At 36.6% G+C, this 19,307-nt stretch overlaps 1 protein-coding gene across 5 annotated transcripts in view; it reads right to left on the bottom strand.

Moving 5' to 3' along the window:
* Positions 1–220: 220 nt before the first annotated feature.
* Positions 221–19,307, bottom strand: part of RBMS1 (RNA binding motif single stranded interacting protein 1) — a 149,036-nt gene continuing 129,949 nt past the window's right edge. For 3 of the 5 annotated variants that reach the window (XM_085325882.1, XM_085325886.1, XM_085325885.1), the window contains exons 7-14: positions 12,159–12,274; positions 11,233–11,282; positions 11,037–11,130; positions 7,703–7,753; positions 5,481–5,591; positions 4,715–4,795; positions 3,578–3,662; positions 221–937 (exon numbers count right to left, since the gene is read on the bottom strand). In XM_085325882.1, the coding sequence (XP_085182008.1) occupies positions 3,585–3,662; positions 4,715–4,795; positions 5,481–5,591; positions 7,703–7,753; positions 11,037–11,130; positions 11,233–11,282; positions 12,159–12,274 (581 nt within the window). In that variant the 3' untranslated portion in view covers positions 221–937; positions 3,578–3,584. Of the gene's footprint in view, positions 960–3,577; positions 3,663–4,714; positions 4,796–5,480; positions 5,592–7,702; positions 7,754–11,036; positions 11,131–11,232; positions 11,283–12,158; positions 12,275–19,307 lie in introns of all 5 variants that reach the window. The other 2 variants (XM_085325883.1, XM_085325884.1) reach the window with 2 other exon arrangements.

Raw genomic sequence — 19,307 nt, 5'->3', positions numbered from 1 at the left:
AAAAAAGGCAAAAAAAGATTTTACATTGCATCATACAGCAGAGTTCCTAAATCATTCAAACTACCAGAGGGAACTATTGGCATATGGCCTTACAAACAATTTATCCTATTAAAATTTCCCCAGTCAGAAAATGTGTTTCACACAAAACATTTTTCCCCTCCTGCATTTCACTACCTTACATATTATGTGAAAAAATCATTAAAAACACTTACTACACATTAAAAAAGCCAAATTTTCAGCAATTTTTATTGACTACCTTTAAAAGCCCTATGCTGCTGTTTTACAAGGCATAATAGACCAGCTCATTTGGTCAAAGCATTCTACACCATTAGTTTGGACTACTTACTGAAACAGCTACAGCATTGAAAGATTTAAGGCAAATTGGAATTCATAGAAAAGGATAAGACACTTCACACTACATTAAAAGAAAAACAGAAAGCTAAAAGACCAGACACTATAACTGCAACACTGCACTAAAGCAACACTCACACACTGCAAGCACAGAACATCGTCTTAGATGTTTTACTATTTTAAACTTCAGAAAATCCATTTCATACAATTAAAAAAAAAGAAACAAACAAAATAAAAATAAACCAAAACACAAATTCTGTCATGCACGTGAATAAGTCTTCGTGGTCATCTGTGCATACCCAGAAATTTGAATTTTCTTTTTTTGCGTCGTAACACTTGATAAAAATTTTTTTTATTTTTTACTAAAATAAACCTGTTCATGGGAACAGCTACTAGATGAATTTAAGGTTTTTTTATGCACCTTATAGAACTTATAGCAAAAATAGTTTTAGTTGATTTCATTATAAATAACATTTTCAAGAACCTGTGCAAAACTGTCAATAATTCCTAAAGCACAATTGATCAGTAAAATCCATGATTGTTTCAGCCTTTGCACCTTTCTCCAGGCCAGGTCAACACTGGACATCTGTAACATAAAAAGGTCAGAGCTAGAATAGGGTTACAATCTCATTCATTTTTCTAATGTAGCTGTCTAGAAACTAAATAATTTCCTATTTTAGACAGTTGTGAGAAGAGTAAGTGAATSTAAGTACAAATCTGAGAAGTAAACACAGGTGGCACTTCCCAGGATAAGGCTCTCTGCCAGAATAGTCTTCTATTGTATTTTTCCCCTTTATCTCTAATACATGGTCAGCATGCAGAATTCCCACTTCATGGCATTCAAAGCCATTTCCTTCTTTGTTGTTTTGTAATTGTTGTTTTCTTTTGATTGACCAGAAGTAGCTGAGTGTGTGAGCTTAGTCCTGTTGCCCCTTCAAGGCTGGAAAAGGCACACATTTTTGTTTTGGTGCAGTCCTAGGCAGCCTGTGTGCAAGTTATGACAGCCAGTGCAAAGATAGCCAGTGTGCCTTTGTGATAGTTGATATTTAACAGCAATCCAGGGCTCATTAAATTTGAAGGAAGACTTTCCAATTTACTATATGGCAAAGCAGAAGCAAATAGATGGGGCTTATATTGCCATATGGCCTTAAAAAAGTACTCAACTAATGAAAAAAGTCAATTTTTGAATTTCTGAAGGCAAGACAAAGTATGTTATTTTCAAGTTTATACATTATTATTGTTCCTGTTAACACCTGTTATTCTAGGTGCTATGGCACGTACAATTATAACAGTGCTTTTTAAAATCCCTCTGACTATTTTCACATATTAGTAACATTTTGGAAGAAGCTATAAGGTTATTAAATGGATTGATCTGTTAAAGGAAAGACTCAGTATGTTTTTCTGATTGACTGCATCAAATTGTGCAAATGTGGTAGCTGTCATTTACCACTTATTTATGGCAACACAGACACTGACTTTTAATAGGACATTCTCCAAAGAGCTGCATGTGCATTTAGAAATTTCAATTTGACAATAGTAACAAAGCCATAACAATTGGGAGACTGCAGCATGCCCTGCATTTAGGGCAAGGAATAACCGCTTGCCAATTTCCTGCCCTTCACCTGTCTTAAAAATGGCAAGTACCAACATGTTCTAGGGACAAAAATACCAAACACCATACTCTGAGGCTGAAATCAGTTGAGTAATATTAACCTTCCCCACATGCCCTTTCCCACTGCTATAGTCATTGCTTATATAGAACACACTGGCTCCTACTGCGTATAAATATAGGTTAACAGTGCTTCTCCAAAGGGTAAAATACATAGAGGACTGGCTTACAACAAGAGCACAGAGGTGCTCATAGAGTTCAGTATGCTACAGAGAGTAGGTTTATAAAATGAGTCTCCGATGGCAACACATTTTTTCCTTTCAGGAGACCAAATGCTGCTCCTTCTGCCTGGCCCCAAACTAATGGGAAGATCCTGACTCGCTGGTAGAGGCAGGACATGGAGAAGATGTGCAGGATTCTACATCCCCATCTACCACATCACTGCTTGTAAGCAGGTTTTACATGCCCACAGAAAAGACGTAAGGCAAAGCAAATGATTTCCTGAAAAGCAGTTGACATCAGCCATCCTTATCTCAATACTGGGGATGACAGCAAGGTTGTCAAATAACACACTTGACCTGCAAAACCAAAGGTAATAGCAAAATGTGTGTGTTGTTAGATCTATGCATTTTAGGGAGAGAACTATGCAAATAGAAATTCCTAGCACATAACTGCTTATGATTTTTGAATATCTAATAAATGCATGCCATGGGAACTGTAGGAAAACACTTCTGCGAAGGCCTCTATGCAGCAGGGAAAGCACAGCATTGCATCTGAATGGAATTTTTCAATATGGTGTCTTATAAAAGTTGATAAAAATTTACATAGTCAAGTTGCCTGGGTAACAAAGTACCCAGAAAAAGATCGAGTTAGAGAAGAACTAAATTCCAAAATTTTAAAACATGGAGGACAGAGAATGAAATGGTTAGCATGAACAATATTTTCAGATTGGCAATCAACAGAAAGCAAAATGGACAGAGCTGTGGTAAAACTAATGAATGCCTAGTGAGGAAAGGCCATGCTGACAGACAGGAAACTTGCAGTAGGCAAGTAAATAAATAAGTCTCGAATCAGATCCAACGTGGGACTCGGATTAAAAACTGACAAAGTTCTGCACCAAACTGCTGCTCCCTAGAATAAAGAATGAGCAAGGCAGTCTTCAGGAGAAAAGTTCAGCAAGGATTTCTACCAGATCACCTCCCTTCCTAGTCTCAAGATCAATGGCAAAGTGCTTCCAGACCTTACATATTCCATAGAACCACAGGATATTAATATATATAAATATAATTCCCTTTAGCTTTGTGATAATAGCTTTTTTACACTAATTCACTTTTATTCTTGCATACGACAAATTAAAATAGGTCATAATTCAGTTATGCTGTAGAGCAATTATTAAAACATTATTACTAGTAATTCATTAACTCACTTCTGGAACATTTGATTCTTTTTCCTGACTTCCAACTCTAGCCAAATTCAAATTAACTTCAGTGTCTGGCTCCAAATAGTATCAATGTTATTTATGTGATATAAAAAACATATTTCAATATAGACTACTGTAAATTATGAAATAAAATGTCTTTAAATTCACATCTTTCACATAATGGAACCAGCCCCTACCTCACAGTTACTTATTTTGCTGATATGTGTATGGAGAATGGTCACTGGATGTCTCCACTGTAACCTGCTGTTGACCACTGGCTTCCTGCAATGAAAAGGAAAAAAAGACTTGAGATATAAAGTCAGGGAACATTATCTGCAACCTGTGTTTCCAGGTGATTCATGTGACTAATAGTTTTCAAATCTAAACCCTTTCTAAGATTTGTCAGGTGAGGTATTCCAGATTTGAGTTGTCAGCTTCGCATTGAATTGTATTTAAGCAAATACAGAAACAGAATGATCAAAAATACTTTCTATTTCTTCAGCTCCTTTGATGTATTGTGGTGAGACTGGTGTTACACTACATAGTGAATTTTAGTTGGGACTTTGCATGTGAACCCCCAGAAGGCAGGAAATTAATTCAGCTGATAGTGCTATGAAGGACAGTACAATCAGTTAACTCCTGCAAGTTTTCTGACTCACATGGGGAGATGCATAATATGAACCAAACAAGTTCTGGCATTTCTGTGCAAATAGACTTTAAAATGTATAACATTATTTATGGGCAATGGCAGAGATAGTCTAGCACTCACTCTGAATGAAAGGGCTGCAGCATGCCTTATCCAACTCCTCTGTTAAAGGAGTACGGATCAATAAAAGGTATAAGATAAGTGCAAACAGTAAACACACTGCTGTTTAGCATTTAGTTAGGCTCTCTAGATGGACTTCTAGAGGGGCCTATTAGGAAACAGGCATAGTATCCTGAGACCCCAGCATAAAATCAGGATTCTTTCCAAAGAGTTACAATCATAGTCTGTTACTGGAAAAGTTTGTCCACAGGAAAACTAAACAAAAGACTAAAACTACAGTTCATCCTGTTATTGTTTCTATTGGAAGTTACATATAACAAAATGCAAAGCTGGTCTGAACTGTACTTACATGGAGGACCTAGCTGCTACAAATGTATGTCATTTTTGGTATAAAACTAGTCATTTCAGCTGAGAATAATGACACTGTTACGGTTTTAATACGCACTGCATTCACAGGTCAGATGCGGTGTTAGGCTTTTACTGATCCTTTTCCTAGCAACCTCCCCCCTTCACCCCTCCGGTATCATAATCATGACTCTTACTCCTGTCTTTTATAAAATATACTGACCTCAACAGGAACCGCTGCTGTCTGAACATGTGTGTACTGGGGTATGTAAGCTCCTTGCATAGCTGTTGTGGCTGGCATGTACTAAAAAGATAGATAGTTCATTAAGTTGAGTTAAAGCTCAGTGTAAACTAAACCATATTCAAAATACTTAAGAATTCGCCGTAATATTTTTAACGGATATCAAATGTTTCCCTAAAGCAATAAACACATAAATAAGCCTTTTCTCTCTGAAATCAAAGCTTTTTCAGAGAAGTGGGATACGTTTCACTATAGTGTTATCAAAGAACACAAATAAGGCTTTCGAACATAAAGTGAAGGATTTTTTTCTTCTGCTAATTCCAATTTTTCTGTTTAAAAAAATACTATCTGCTCAGAAAGGAAGGCTCTTTCAGTTCAGAAGCTAGCCTACAGTTGTTTTTCTGGTCTAGTTTCTGTTCTACCACATTATGGTGGTAGACATTAACTCTCAGCAACTCTGATCTCCTGAAGAGTAAACACAACTATTGTTTCCTTTTCAGGCCAGTTACAGGGTTACTTCCTGGGTTCATTTCATTTGCTTTGATCTATTTTATTCACTGTTGCTTTCCCATTTCTAATCTGTTTATATATTGAATAAAAACCAGTGAATAGTTATTCGATTCATATATGGAGACACTACTTAAGACTTGCACATAAACTTTACATATAAACTGTACATACATACTGTGATCTACATGCAATATTTTCCATTTGTGTAAGTTCTATTTTGTATTAAATTGCTACATACTGTTCCAGTACTGCCTAATGAAAGGTGACTCATCTGCTGTGTCAGAGGGCTTATCATTGATGCAGGCTGTAGTGACATGGTATGGTCCATGGAGGGAGTCAGTACAGCACCCTGTTAGGAGAGAGGAAGGAAGAAAAGTTTGGGCAACATTCAGACTTTAATTACACTTGTGATTTGAGAGTTTAAATACGGGCTTTCCTTCCAAGGGGATATACCACAAGAATTCTCCTTAATCCAAGGCATTGATTCAGAACACTACTAGTCTTAGGCATTCAACCCCATTACCAAACTGTGCACACTCATCTGCGTGGGTAAGTAGTGTATTGACTTCCTATTGAATGTGCAGCTGCTGTACAATTCATAAGAGGCACCCACTGAAAACACTGTATAAAACCTCACTTTATTATTTAGCACTTTTAACCAGATGCTAGCTGAAAGTAAAAATCTGCACACGTTAGTAGGTACAGAGTCACTTAGCTTCAGCTTTGTAATCTCAGGCTTTAAGAAGAAACTTATGTTTTTTATCTATGGATATTTGTGATGAGGGAATTCTACCTGCACATATGCAATGTTCACATAGAAGACAGAGCTGCCCTGCCTTATGGCTGGTTTCAAATTTTGGAAGGGTGGGTTAGCAGAATTGTGTAAAAAATTCTTTCTTTGTCAAAATGCAAGCTGCCATGATGGTCTTTCTATCACACTTGTAACAGTTCATTCTTTCATTCTTTTTATCTCTATTTAAGAGTATATACAGAATTTTTAAACACTTGAGTTGCTAAATATGCAAAGGACACTGGTAAGGTTTTTAGGGTTACCTAAAATGAAGGGCTATCAACAGATCTCGTTTTACCAATCATGTTCTGCAGAAACACTTTTCCAAACTCATTGTATATATTGTTACACTTGCAGAACTGTTGATTAAAATTGATGGAGGCTAACAGAAATAATTGCAGTGTACTGAAAAATCGGTGCTTCGAATCAATAAGTATTCCTTTAAAAAAAAAAAACACTACAGAGTATAGTTGGAAAAACAACCATGTGACCAGGGTAGATGAAATGAGTCACAGGCACATCAAACACTAAAAGAATTTCCTGTCTGTAGACTGCAGCCTTCTCTGCAAAGCAAATGAGTAAGACAGCACCAGTTTTTGCACAGGCCAAAACTAAACTTAAGTAAGGAATCTAGATCTTTATTTTCAGATATAAAATAGCTCATATGTTTATCTGTGAAACTAATATGCCATAGAGCATTATAACACATTTATGGGTGTCTTTCACAGCATAATTTGCAAAATGTTTCTATGAAAATCTGTGTTGACAGATAGCAGAATTAAGATCAATTGTGTTTAGCACTAAAACCAAAAATACAACAATTAAGTATGAGAGAGGATGTTCAGGTTCAGTACCACCTTCTCTGCATGGACATGAAGAAAATGCTCTGCCAAGAAGATTTACATTCTATAATCTGCATGGAGAGGTTAATTAAAGTCAAGCCAATATCCTTTCTATATCTGGAAACAGCCTTGTTTGTTAACCGTAGTAACGTATATATTAAAGTACCTGTCATCATTTATAATGCTCATATCAAGAAATCTAATAACTCTCAGGTATAATCGTACTCAATTGGCAAATGAAATAGATGAAAAGGAAAATATGAGCACAGTTGAGAAGACTTGACAGTCTGATATAAAGATGTCCCAGTCAAAGTGTAGGGAGACTAGCATTACTCATGATGTGAAAGCCACAAGTTACACAGGTTTTCTTAAGTGAGTGCCCATAATGCCATTTATATCACTACATCCATCTGGCTTTCATAAGTTTTCCAGTTTGAACTGTTTTAGATCCATGCTAAAAATTAGGGTTTTTTTTTTATTTATTTATTCCAGCTACTGCTACATACACAGTATGTAATACACTGGTATTTGCAGAGTTCTCTTGGTTTAGAGAGAAAAAAAAGTCTCACTACTGACTTGGTAACTCTAATTGTCTTCATCACTTGACACCCTGAAGGCAGCTATTTTTTTTTCCAAATAAATTGAGGCCCCAGTTCAGGTTACGATCTTTGTTTGCCTTTTCTTTTTGATCCCTGATTTAATCATCATGATGTAATTGTCAAGACTCTAGAAGTAATTGGGTGGGAACTGATCTATTTCCTGCTGTTTAAAATATATAAAGTGTTTATACAATCAGTAAAACAATGATGAGGAAGCATAAAAACTTACAGGGTGCTGCATTATATATGGTTGAGGCTGCATCCAAGAAGGGCTCTGAACCTACAACAAAATTGGCATTTTATTTTCCATTTTAATCATTCCTTTTGTGAATATTCCAATTGAAATACAGTAGAATTTTAGTAAATCATGTTAATAAGCCCCTTTCCTTGCTTACTCACTTTTTATTGAAACTGGTCACTGTGTGGAGCCACACTGATTTATATAAAAAGCTTTTTTTATCATACATCTATCTGGAGGAGCACCATCAGAAACACGACTTGGAGACAATATATCACGTGCACCTTTCACAGCAGTACCTGTTTTCTAAAGCAGGTCTCAGAAACTTTATTAACTACATGCGAAGGGTTCAAACGGATATAAATGACAGGTTTTTGCTTTGTTGAAAAGAGAGGCACCTATATGTCTTTGAAATTCCCTTGGGAAAAAATAAGTAGGGTCTCAGTTATATATAGCATGATTTGCCTCCTGTGATTAGAATAAAAAAATACTGGATTTGCAAAAGAAAAAAAAAAACACACAGCAATTTTGCTGTAGTCCTGTTACAAAGACAGTGACAAGACTCAGCAGAATTGCAACGTGTTATTCCCAAAGTACAGAAGGAGGAAGAGCACCTCTTATGAACATTTCTCATCTCACAGGCAGCATGTTTTCTCTCCAAAAAATTGATTACCCAAGCCCCAAGTACTTAAAGTTAGGCAGGATGCCTAACTTCACATGACAAGGTAAATGAAAAGATTTAAAGATACACTAATAGGTTACATGGTTATCTTAGTTTGTAACAGCTCTTTGAAAAAATGTGCTGTACAAAATATTAAAGCTAAGATGGAAATATTTCATCTCCATCTCCTGCAGGTGCTATGTATCGAACAAGGCAGGACCCTGACCTAAACTGTGCATGTAAAACAGACTCATCACTGCTGCCAGATGTTTAAAACCTCTTAGATGCCTCCACTGTTGTTCTCAGGGTCCCTTGAACAGCACAGGTAGACAGACCTTGACAATCAAGGTGAGGTGTTTTCTGCAAAAAGGAAATATTTCTTGCCTCCTTTTGGTACTGCCTTTCAAATCTTTGGGTTTTTTTTTTTTTTGTTGTTGTTTTTTTTTTTTTCCCCCAATCAGAAAAAGAGCAACTGGGAGTTCAAAATGGGATGCTAAAAAAGGGAAAAAGACTTTGAGCCCTCCCTTTCCCCAGGCCCCAAGCAAAAGCTTAATGGCAGAAATACTGGTACAGCCTGACTAAAGCCTTGGCTAATCTACTCATACTATGATAGTAACTGGCTTAGTACTGTCATTTGGGTATACAGGAATTGTCGAAACAAACACTAGCCAAAATTTTATTAAATTTGTTTACAGTTAGTAAGAATAAATCTAGGGACAGGTTATACCATGCCTTAAAGAAGAAAAAATAAATCACACTCATGTTGTGTAGATAACAGAATGCTGCAAGTTTCAATGAGAACGGATCTGCAATGAAGATGTGACTAATGCTCAAGTTGCAAAACTTTTCCGGCCAAGAACCTCCTCCCTCCCCAGTACAGAATATTTCAGTTTGATTTTCATTTCCTATTATTGCTGCACTAAACATCGTGTTGTTAATAATTCCAACTATAACAATTTAAGTTCCGTAATATATACACGGAAACACCAGTAACAACATTTTTGGAAACATAAAATATTGTGGCCTACATATCTTAGTTAGCCCATAAAATTTATTCTATGCTCATAAGCAACATGTCTCCATACCAGCTTCCAACTTTTACTTGCACTTTGAATTAATTCATAATTTATATTTTAATAAAGAATAGCAGTACTGGAATATTTTTCCAGGTAAGAATTTTCTTTAATTTTTGTAATATTCATGTATAAAGCAAAATGATTCCATATTCTGAAAAAGATAGTTCAAGCACTGTATGCAGATAATAAATGTTTTGTTGCATAAGTCACCTCAAAAATTAATATAAAATTAATCCAGATGCCCTTTACGCCACAGTACAGTATTTCACATCCTGCATGACACTTTGTTCATGCAAGAAATCATTAGACCTCCAAACTAATGTTAAAAAGTTCTTCTTCATTATTCTCACCTGGAGTGCGAGAGTACATGGAAATTTCTGCAAAGGAATACTGACTAAATAGTCCCCAGTGCTGCTGTTTGCCTTCCACATGCAAATGATTTTCACCATAGGAAGGCAGGAAACTTAGCGCTTCTCTCACCAAAAAACAAAAAGCCTCCTCTCCTTCCCCTGACACACAGAGGTAAAAACTGTCAACATTGAATTGTTTGTGATTACTTACTACCTAACCTGAATCATTGATATTTACTCTATCCATGTGTTAAACAGTAGAATGCCTAGAATAACCAGTTGTTTAGATTACCTTGTGATAACTGCCTGTTTCAAGTACTGATTACTATAGTGTACATCTGAGATTGCTACATCAGTTGCATTAAATGCAAGTTGTTCATAAGCTGAAATGTGCAATGACCTCAAATTGAGCATACCTAAGAGATTTATACCAACGTGCAAAATCATTTAATATTATTTCTCAGCATCTTGAATTCTTTGACAATCTCCTGTACTGGGGGCCTGTCATGATGCCTATCAAAACGAGAAGAGAGACTCCTTCTCAGAAAGCTTTGGATTGGGCCTTGGGAACTCAAAATGTGTACTGTGAATGTTCTAATTGGTTGTCCATAATAAAGTAACTTTTAGGTTAAAAACACATATCTAGACCATCAAATGACTTGCACTTAATATTGAATATACAATATTGAATCTGAATGCTAATGTAATTTAAATTCTGAATTCTCTTTCAAGTTTTCTCCTCCAACATCAAGCAGGTTTCTATATTCTTCTCAGTAGACCTATGTAATGCATTATTCCTGGGCTTTTTTTGCACTGAAATAACRTGGAGATAAGTCCAAAAATCATGGAGAGACTTTTTTTAAATAGAATTTAGTTAATTCAAGAAGGGTTTAGATAAAAAAAGAGTTATCTTAAAGATGCATTATTGATTGAAGCATTCTACCAAGAGGAAAAAAATCATACATAACATGTAGAACTGGCTACAAGTACCTCAGGCATCACCACAAATTAGAGACCTTGTTTCGCAAAACACCACGTTTTCCATTAAATTGCTGTGCTTCCTGAAACAAGCACCCTTTTAGGAATCTGTAAGATCTTCATGTTTACGCTATACCACACTTATAGGTCACTGCGTTAAAATACAGCATTTTTACAGAATTCAAAAAATCAGATGTAGCAATTGATAATAGACATAAGCTCCAATTAATCACTTCAGCTACTAAGTTCTAAATACGAACCTGGTATGTGGAAACTGGAGAAGCAATATATGGCGTAATAGATGTTTGAGTGATCATTCTGTTTGCTGTAATACTGTAGGGCGAAGGATAAAATCTAGAAAATACAGAAATATTTATTAAATGCCAGAGATATAATAGTTCTATGCATCTGCCATAATGCAGAGAATCTTTTTTAGTGTGCCATTATTTGACATACCCATTTTGTAAAGCAGCTGTGGTTGGATCATAAGTAAGTGTCATTCCAGCCTTTAAAAAAAGAAAAGTGGAAAGAAAGAGTTGAAAAAAAATAATTTTATTTCTCCTAACTCTTTCTTTAGCTATATTACTTTTAATTGAAAATTTGTCTAGAGATGGTTTATTATTCTACAGTAAGGGAAAAGATAATCAACAGAAGGAATTACATAATAAAGAGAGTCAGTAATGTTGACTAAGAATACAAGTTTCCAAGTTCCAATGTCTTCACACTGGAACAAAATGCATCCACAACACATTTGGCTTTGAGAACACATGTGTGTTTGAGAGGCTGGGCATGAACATGATTATATTAGGGTGTTGCCTTCAATATATTAACTGTAAAAAGTGAGTGGGGGGTGCTGTTTTTTAGAAGACACGTGAATTTTGCTGTCTTATATAAATGAAGTGTCTAGGCTTGCTTACCAGAGCAAACTTCTTTACTTCAAAATATTGAAATYAAGGTTTAAAAAACCCTGTGACATTGTTCCTTCCTATAGAAAAAGTAGTATGCTGCACTGCATTTGTATACTGTTTAAGTCTTACAAAACATCACCATTTCAGTGTTGCATAAATGAAAGGATTCCTATATGTAAAGTTATAGCTTCTGTTCTGACTATGAAAGAGATACTTCAGGTATATTCCTGACCAATTCGAAGATTTGCATTGTTTGCTTTAATTAGGTAGGATTTAATCTTTCACTTTTTACCTTTTTTTTTTCTTCTTAAAAAAGACACAGTTAAATATTTTATAGATTTGCAAACTGTCAAGTAAGAGTTGCTGGTGCATACTTAATATGCCAGAGGGCCAAGCCAAGAAGTCCCAGTGCCTATCATTTTCATAAGTATTCATTATTGTACACCCACACTAAAGCTTGAAGGGAGGACTTACAAGTCTCACCTCGCCTTCTCTGTGCCATGCTCTTCCATTCTGTATATATTTATTCTGATTCTGTCTCTTTTTCTGTCCTCCATCTGCAAACTTGCACAATAAAGGTTCTGCAGGAACTGAGAAGAAAGAAGGAATGTTACTTGAAGTAGTCTTTTATATACAAGCGTTCAGCATTCAAAATGAGGTATTTTTTTTAACTGTATTTCTAATATTACAGTTAAATATCACAGACTCAAACTACTGCTCCAATGACTGTTCTGCACAGCACAAAAATAGCTGCCACACACTCAGGGAGCACCTGGAATGCCTTATATCTTCAATTTTAAAGCACCACTCTAAAACCCGTTGGAAAGAAACATGACCTGAATATCCTGGCTGTGTGTCTGTTGTTCCACGGATTAATGAGAACTGTCATTCCAGTTCTGAGCTATGCCTTTTAGGAGGTACATCTAAGGAAAGTGGAGAATAAACCTGGCAAACGGGCTTTAATATGTTTTTGAATTTTCCCTTGGAGTTTCAGTAATATCCAAAAACTTCAACTGCTCTCCTCATCCAAAATAGCCAGAAAGGCTGGCACAGTACTTCCTTCCACTTACGCTAATCTGCAGGGTAGAGCAGGTACCTTTATCTCCTGCCACCTTGCACTGAAAAAATTGCCACAGCTTTCGATTCCCTTTTTATCTCTGCTTTATAAAGAACACACCAGAAATGCTTCAACGTTTTTCTTTTAGATTGTTCTCTGCATGTCATGAAATGGAATCACTATATATTCTTTCAAAGATTTTGCATAACATATTCCTGACCTTGACTTCAATTTCTAATGTCAAAACTCAAGCAACCAGAAGGAAAAGTTTGCAGAGTATTCTTTCCCTATTACTAGCTTAAATTATAATAGTTTCTACATATCTATGGCTGAAGCACAGCTCTGCTACGCCAAACCACACCCTCCCTAATCACAGGGTGGAAGCACTGTTGTGACTTGGTCGTGTACGTTTCTCTGCCAGTAATTCCTGACACATGAGCTGTCTAAGCTCTTACACGGCACTCCTCTAGTCTTTCCCAAGTTGGGAACACCTGAATGAGACTAGGCTGGATCTGAAAACACGCACATTTCCAAGTGCATATTAAACACACAGCATTAGGAAGAAAAAAACAAAACAAAAACAACAACCCAGAGTAAAATAGTAGCATATCCGTATCATGCACCAAAATCTATTAGTTCTTGTGTAGGTCTGAATAACATTAAGTATTGGAAACCTCAGGGATCGATAACCTGGCAAAGAGCCTGCCTTTTAAACTGTCAGCACAAATCTGACATAGTTGCTACTGGTCCAGTCATCACTGGTTTTGGCAGGCATATATAAAATATTAGCTCCAGCTCTACTGAGAAAATACCCATTTCATACACACTTTGTGTGTTCTTGACAACCTTCTGTATAAAAGATGAATGGACTCGGAGACAGAACTTGTAGGTGGCCCCTAGTCTCATCTCCAATATTGACCACACATCAGTCACACTTGCACTGCTGCTGTGCTGTTATTTGGTAGTCAGATAACTTTATAATTTCTGAGAGTCAGGCTTGAGTACTAAACATGACAACAAAATTAACTTAGAATGGATTACCTTACACAGAGTGGTAATTAAAATCCTATGCTCATAAAAAAAAAAAAAAAAAAAAAAAAAAAAAACACTAGGGAAAGGTTAGGCTGATGACACCAGAAAAATATTGGAGACCTACGGAACAGTGCAGTAAACCCACAATGAATAACAGAAACCCTGCAATAAGAGGCAGAAACTGGAGAATATACTGCCATCATAATTCTCCGTTGCTGAGGGGAGGTTTGTATTACCAGAATTAATATTTAAGTAACTCTCTAAAATGAAAAAAGCTACTCTTCAAGTTGAGCATTTAGCTTTGGTTAATTATGACTTTCTTCAAATAATCTAGTATTGCGGGAAGCAGATGCAACTTCCAAAAATTTGGACAAAGTCAAAAGAAATTGGCTTGAAAATGGCATATTAAGGCATCAGAAAATGCCTACATGATTCTAGCCATCTGAATCTGTATTATAGCACTCACAGGTAGTAAATACTTTATTTACAATTTATTTTAAAAAGTCAGAGCAAATCTGTTCAACCGCTTGAATAAAATGATCGAGGAGATCATTTTTAGGAATAAACATGAATTTTTATCAATGGATTACTGAAAACAACTACATTTTAAATAACTAAACATTTTCCATGGTGCACTGGAAACATTCTCCTAGCAAGTTTAAAAAGGAAAGCAATACGAAGAAAAATCACCCACTGTGTATATATGATATCTACTACCTGCGGCAATGAAAAAAAACAGGTATCAGTTCATGATTCGCCGGAGGTTTGTGCTCCACGTTACTGAACACAGATCTGGTTGTGGGAACCTTGTATTTCTGACCTTCCAGCTTCTTCTGCTCATCCCTGTGCTTCCAAACGAAGCCAAATGCTGTGGACGTTGCAGCTGGCACCAAAGAGCAAAGCAGCCAGTCTCCGCAAGGCCACCGGCCGCTGGAGAGCTGCGGGGTGCTCCCCCGCCTGCGTTCCAGGTCCCGATCCAAACGCTGATGGCGAGGGCTGCTGCGATCRAAAGCCTAGTTGTAATTTTTGACTGTTCTTCCATGCTTGTGTCCTGAGTACAACTATGTGCATTGCACTGAGAACACAATAACTGATAGTCATCAGGGGGAGGTTCATAAAAAGGAGATCAAAACCTTCACAGAAGCTGAATATGATCTCTTGATCCCCATACCACAGCCAAATGAACCTTACTCTCTTCAGAATTACATCTGAAATTTACTTCTTCACCTTAGCTTTGCTCATATTTTTCACAAATACCTATTTTCTCTCCAATACATACAAACATGTATATATTTTTTATATATATATATATATACACATATGTGTGTGTATATATATATGTATAAACAAAAAACCCAACAAACTAGCTAAACAATTTTTTTTTAATGGTTTAGGAAGGGAGAGTCATTTTTGTCATTTAATTGTCGGGAAGTGCACAGGCCCAGCGATGCAGGGGACCATTAATCACTTGGTGATTTGTCTGGATGTGCAAGACGRAGAGAGGCTTGGTACAGAAATTCTGAGTTTTATTAGGATAGAATAATAATGACGGATGATTCAAAAGGCTACAATTCACAGCGGTTTTATGCTTCTGCAGTGATGACAATGTTTAAAGTGCCCACTCTAATTTAATGGAAACCAACAAAATCCCTCAATGGTACGTAAGATGTCTATTGAGCTACTGCCACCAAGGCATTCTCTAACTATCCCCTCTTTAGGGCTTTAAACACCAATTCTGTGTTTTAAAACCTGACTGTGAAAAGTGCTGAGCATCTCCTCTTTCTCTGGACCACCCTCCTCTAGGATGGAGATGTAGAAGAAAGAAGTACATGGATAAAATGTTAGTCTAGAGAGCGAAGTGACAGGTTTGGATAGGAATATAAATACTTCCCTGTTGTAAGCACCCGTACCCATATTGTACCCGTGTACAGCAGGATTCAGTCTTGGTTTGCTCACTGTCTACCCAAATACGTAACAAGTGATACTGTGAAATACAAGAACAAAGCTAATGTTCTTGCATTGGACTGAATGTTTGCATTCTTGACTTTACATGGCTAGATCTATCAACATTTCAATAAGCTCTGCTTTTCATATATTAACACAACAAAATTTTAAATGGTATTCTTTTAATCAGTTTTCAGCTAAATTGCATCTTTTAGTGATTTTCCTTGCATAGTTCGGAATGACAAAGCATGTGGTACTAACGAATTCTAACATTAAAACATCACTTTAATGATATAGCAAGCCTGTACGGCTAGAAACTTTTGCCAAAGGCTTTGGGGATTAAAGAAGTTGTGCAACCCAAGATCTCAAGTATCAGTAGTTTTATATGTTTAAAGAGAAACAAAACATATCCTCATCACCACCCTAATCTTCACTTAAATGCAGTGCTCAGGGTTACATTTCTTTAATAATTTATAAAGCGTCCAGCACTACAGAACCCTATATTGTGAATTTAAGCCTCTTGATAGTAAACTAACTTTTTGTAGTCATCTTTCATAGACCCTTTAGAAATAATCCGTGAACCACTGTTTGAAAACCTAAAGGGTATCAAGAGGTCACAGTGTTGGTGTTAGTCTCAATTGCCTCACTGAAGTCAGCAGAGCCATGATTTTACCTGTTAGATCAAAAATTTGAAGTTATCAGTGCTCTAATTCTCATAGTTCATAATTGCTGCTTAGTTTTAAGGAGAAATATTGAAACARAAAAAATAATCCTACTTATAACTGTTCAAAATATACTACTATGACACCGTTAAAATAAGCAGATAGAAAAAGCTCAGCGATGACTACCACAGCATAACTCTTTCATTTTCATTCCCTCCTGCAGTAGATATCCAAGACGGGAATCTTTTCAACCCGCAATGTCTATTGCCCCTAGTGTACCATCTCCTAGTCTGGAGTCAGGAGCAGAGCGCTCACAGCTGTCTTAAGTTTCTTCACTGAAACACAATCTGAGTGATCAAAATCTTTGCTGTAAGTGGGAAGAGAAGGGTGAGTCATATATAACCTATCACTACTGGTTCATCACCATAAGCCATCAGTATTACAGCARAAGTAAAAATGCTACAGGATGTTCTGCAAAAATGCTCTCTACTTTACTYCTATTAAAACAAAAAATTACAGAAGTTATTTTTCATTAAAGTATGACAGAATCCATAAAACCTTTATAACAGGCATAAGGCTTTCATAACTTTGTAACTTCTATAGTCTTCATTTTAAAGGTAAAATGAGACAAATACACAAAGGTGTAAATGAGACAAATACATTCAGATTTTCCACATCATGGGGATTTTTATTCCCACATAACTTGGTGAGTCCTCACATATTTTACAGTACAATTGCTAATGCCACTTCAATTTCTCTGTTTTCTCCTTCTTCTATTTTTTTCTCCTCTCTTGCTTTTTAATTTCCTTGCACATTAATTGTTCATATAATTATTGTCATTTATTATCATGTAGCTACAAGTGACTGTGATAGGGAGAAGATGCCTTTCACAATTTTAACCAGCAGGTCATTCACACAAATGTTATGACTCCAACCCAAAATAAAAATGTAGGGAACATTAGGTAAAATTTTTATGGGAGGGAGCCTAAGCATGCTCTCTTTGTCCTCACTACTCATCCTCTGTGTCCTGGCTCCTTATAYTAGTTTCTGCTTCCTCCATTTAACCTCATGAGGTTCACATTTCACAAGAAAATTGAAAAGCTTTAAATATCACCTTATTCAGTAAAGACAATAGTTTTTAAAAGAGAAAAGTAGAACTAAATGCAAATGTTATTTTAAGATTATTATAGTAATGTAATAATCATGCAGTTAAAAGGGGTAGGAAATAAAAAATCGAAGTTCTGAGAAAAACAAACAAAATGTCATATTCCGCAAAACAAATAGTATTAAAATAACTTGCATAACAAAACWCAAAACCCAGGACTATAACAAACAGTGAAACTAAAATACTGCTCCCAGGAGTTTTAGAATTAAACTAACTTGCAGAGGGTTTGGTATTGTTCTCTGAGCTAACTTTCCTTCTTGCTGACTGAAAAACAAGGACACAATAAATTTTGAATGTATTTTTCATTAAGCTAATAGGGAGTGGGGAAATAAAGTCTGGGTAGCTTGGTACATCTGGGTTCAGCTTCATCAACATTTAGTGTGAGACACCCGCCACTCAAAAATTCTACAGTTGACACATTTGTGAACCCTATGCACTGCTGTAGCCCTCCAGGTTCACAGGTTTACTTTTCTACGTTCTCACACTTCTAGGTTTTACCTATGTTTTCTATAACCATGTTTAACCCATTCGTCCATTTAAATCCCAACTTAGTTAAAATAACAAAGCTGCATTATGAAAGCATGTTTTTGTTAAACAGATGTTCTTCCTCCCACACCTATTTCATTACAAGCCCTTCTCTCCTACCCTCCTCATCCTGATAACAATGTTTTTATAGCCAGCTCCCTTTGCTGATTTTAGCCAAGTTTCTAGGACACAATGTTTTAATTTAAACGTAGTTCCATTTCTACAGTTTTACTTTGCACGTATTTGAACCTGCTCCTCTATAACTCCAAAAGATGCTAATCTATTTCAAAACACTCTCCTAGCCTTTGTTTGGACTAGAGCTTTCCCACTGCATCCACCTTCTGCATGCAGGTAGTCCAAGACCGCAGTTGCCTCATGACTCTGCTCCACTGTTTTGCAGCCTGCAGCATCTTATCATGCGTAAACTGCACCCTCCTGTAAGGCTGCGTTACTGGAAACACGCCTGCTCTGCAGGGAGGAACTCCACCACCAGTGCGTGAGCACCAGAAGCACCACTGCAAGAGCAACACAGCTTCACAGCACCAGCTTTCAAAAGTACAATTCAGACTATAAGCAGTACAGAAAAACTGAGGGTCTTTAATGAACTAGTTTCTCACAACTCCCTTTATACCTTCTCATTTGTATAAAGCACAGGGGAATGCTAAGTGTTTTTCAGCGTCACGAGGGTGCGACTCATCTCAACTGACTTTCAGACATTTAGGGTTATCTGTTTCTGAGCTACTCATCTAGACGCTCTCTGTAACCACTGGTAGAGATAGCTACCCTCAGACATGATTCATCCCACTCGAAGACGGCTGCCCGCAGAGATACATTGGTCGCGGGAGGTGGGTGCTTCTTTACATTTTTTAGACAGGGAGCCTAGAAGACTACTTTGACGTAAGCCTTAATGCCTAATTAAACGTAAAGCCTAATGCTTACCTTTTGAGGTAAGCATTACATGTTAAAGTCAGGGAGGTGGATTACATCCAGAGACCCTTCTTTATTTTCCCCTAACATTCACCAGTTCTGGGCAAATTTCTTGTCCTAATTAATCACACTTTCACATTAGTTTCTCTCCTCCATACACTCTGCAACAATTCATTCTTATAATTCTGTGCAGCAATTTGTTACTTCTACCTGCTAGAACCTGATAATACAAGGGTGTTACTCCAGCTTCAGCACCAGCGCACCAGCAATGGAGTATGATCAACAGTGATATGCTTGACAGCTTGCTCATT

Source organism: Rhea americana, unplaced genomic scaffold (genome assembly GCF_003343005.1).
Source record: "Rhea americana isolate MKP2758 unplaced genomic scaffold, rheAme1 scaffold_124, whole genome shotgun sequence".
Taxonomy (NCBI): domain Eukaryota; kingdom Metazoa; phylum Chordata; class Aves; order Rheiformes; family Rheidae; genus Rhea; species Rhea americana.
The sequence above is the reverse complement of the archived record's forward strand: the minus strand, read 5'-3'. Positions and strand labels throughout refer to the sequence as shown.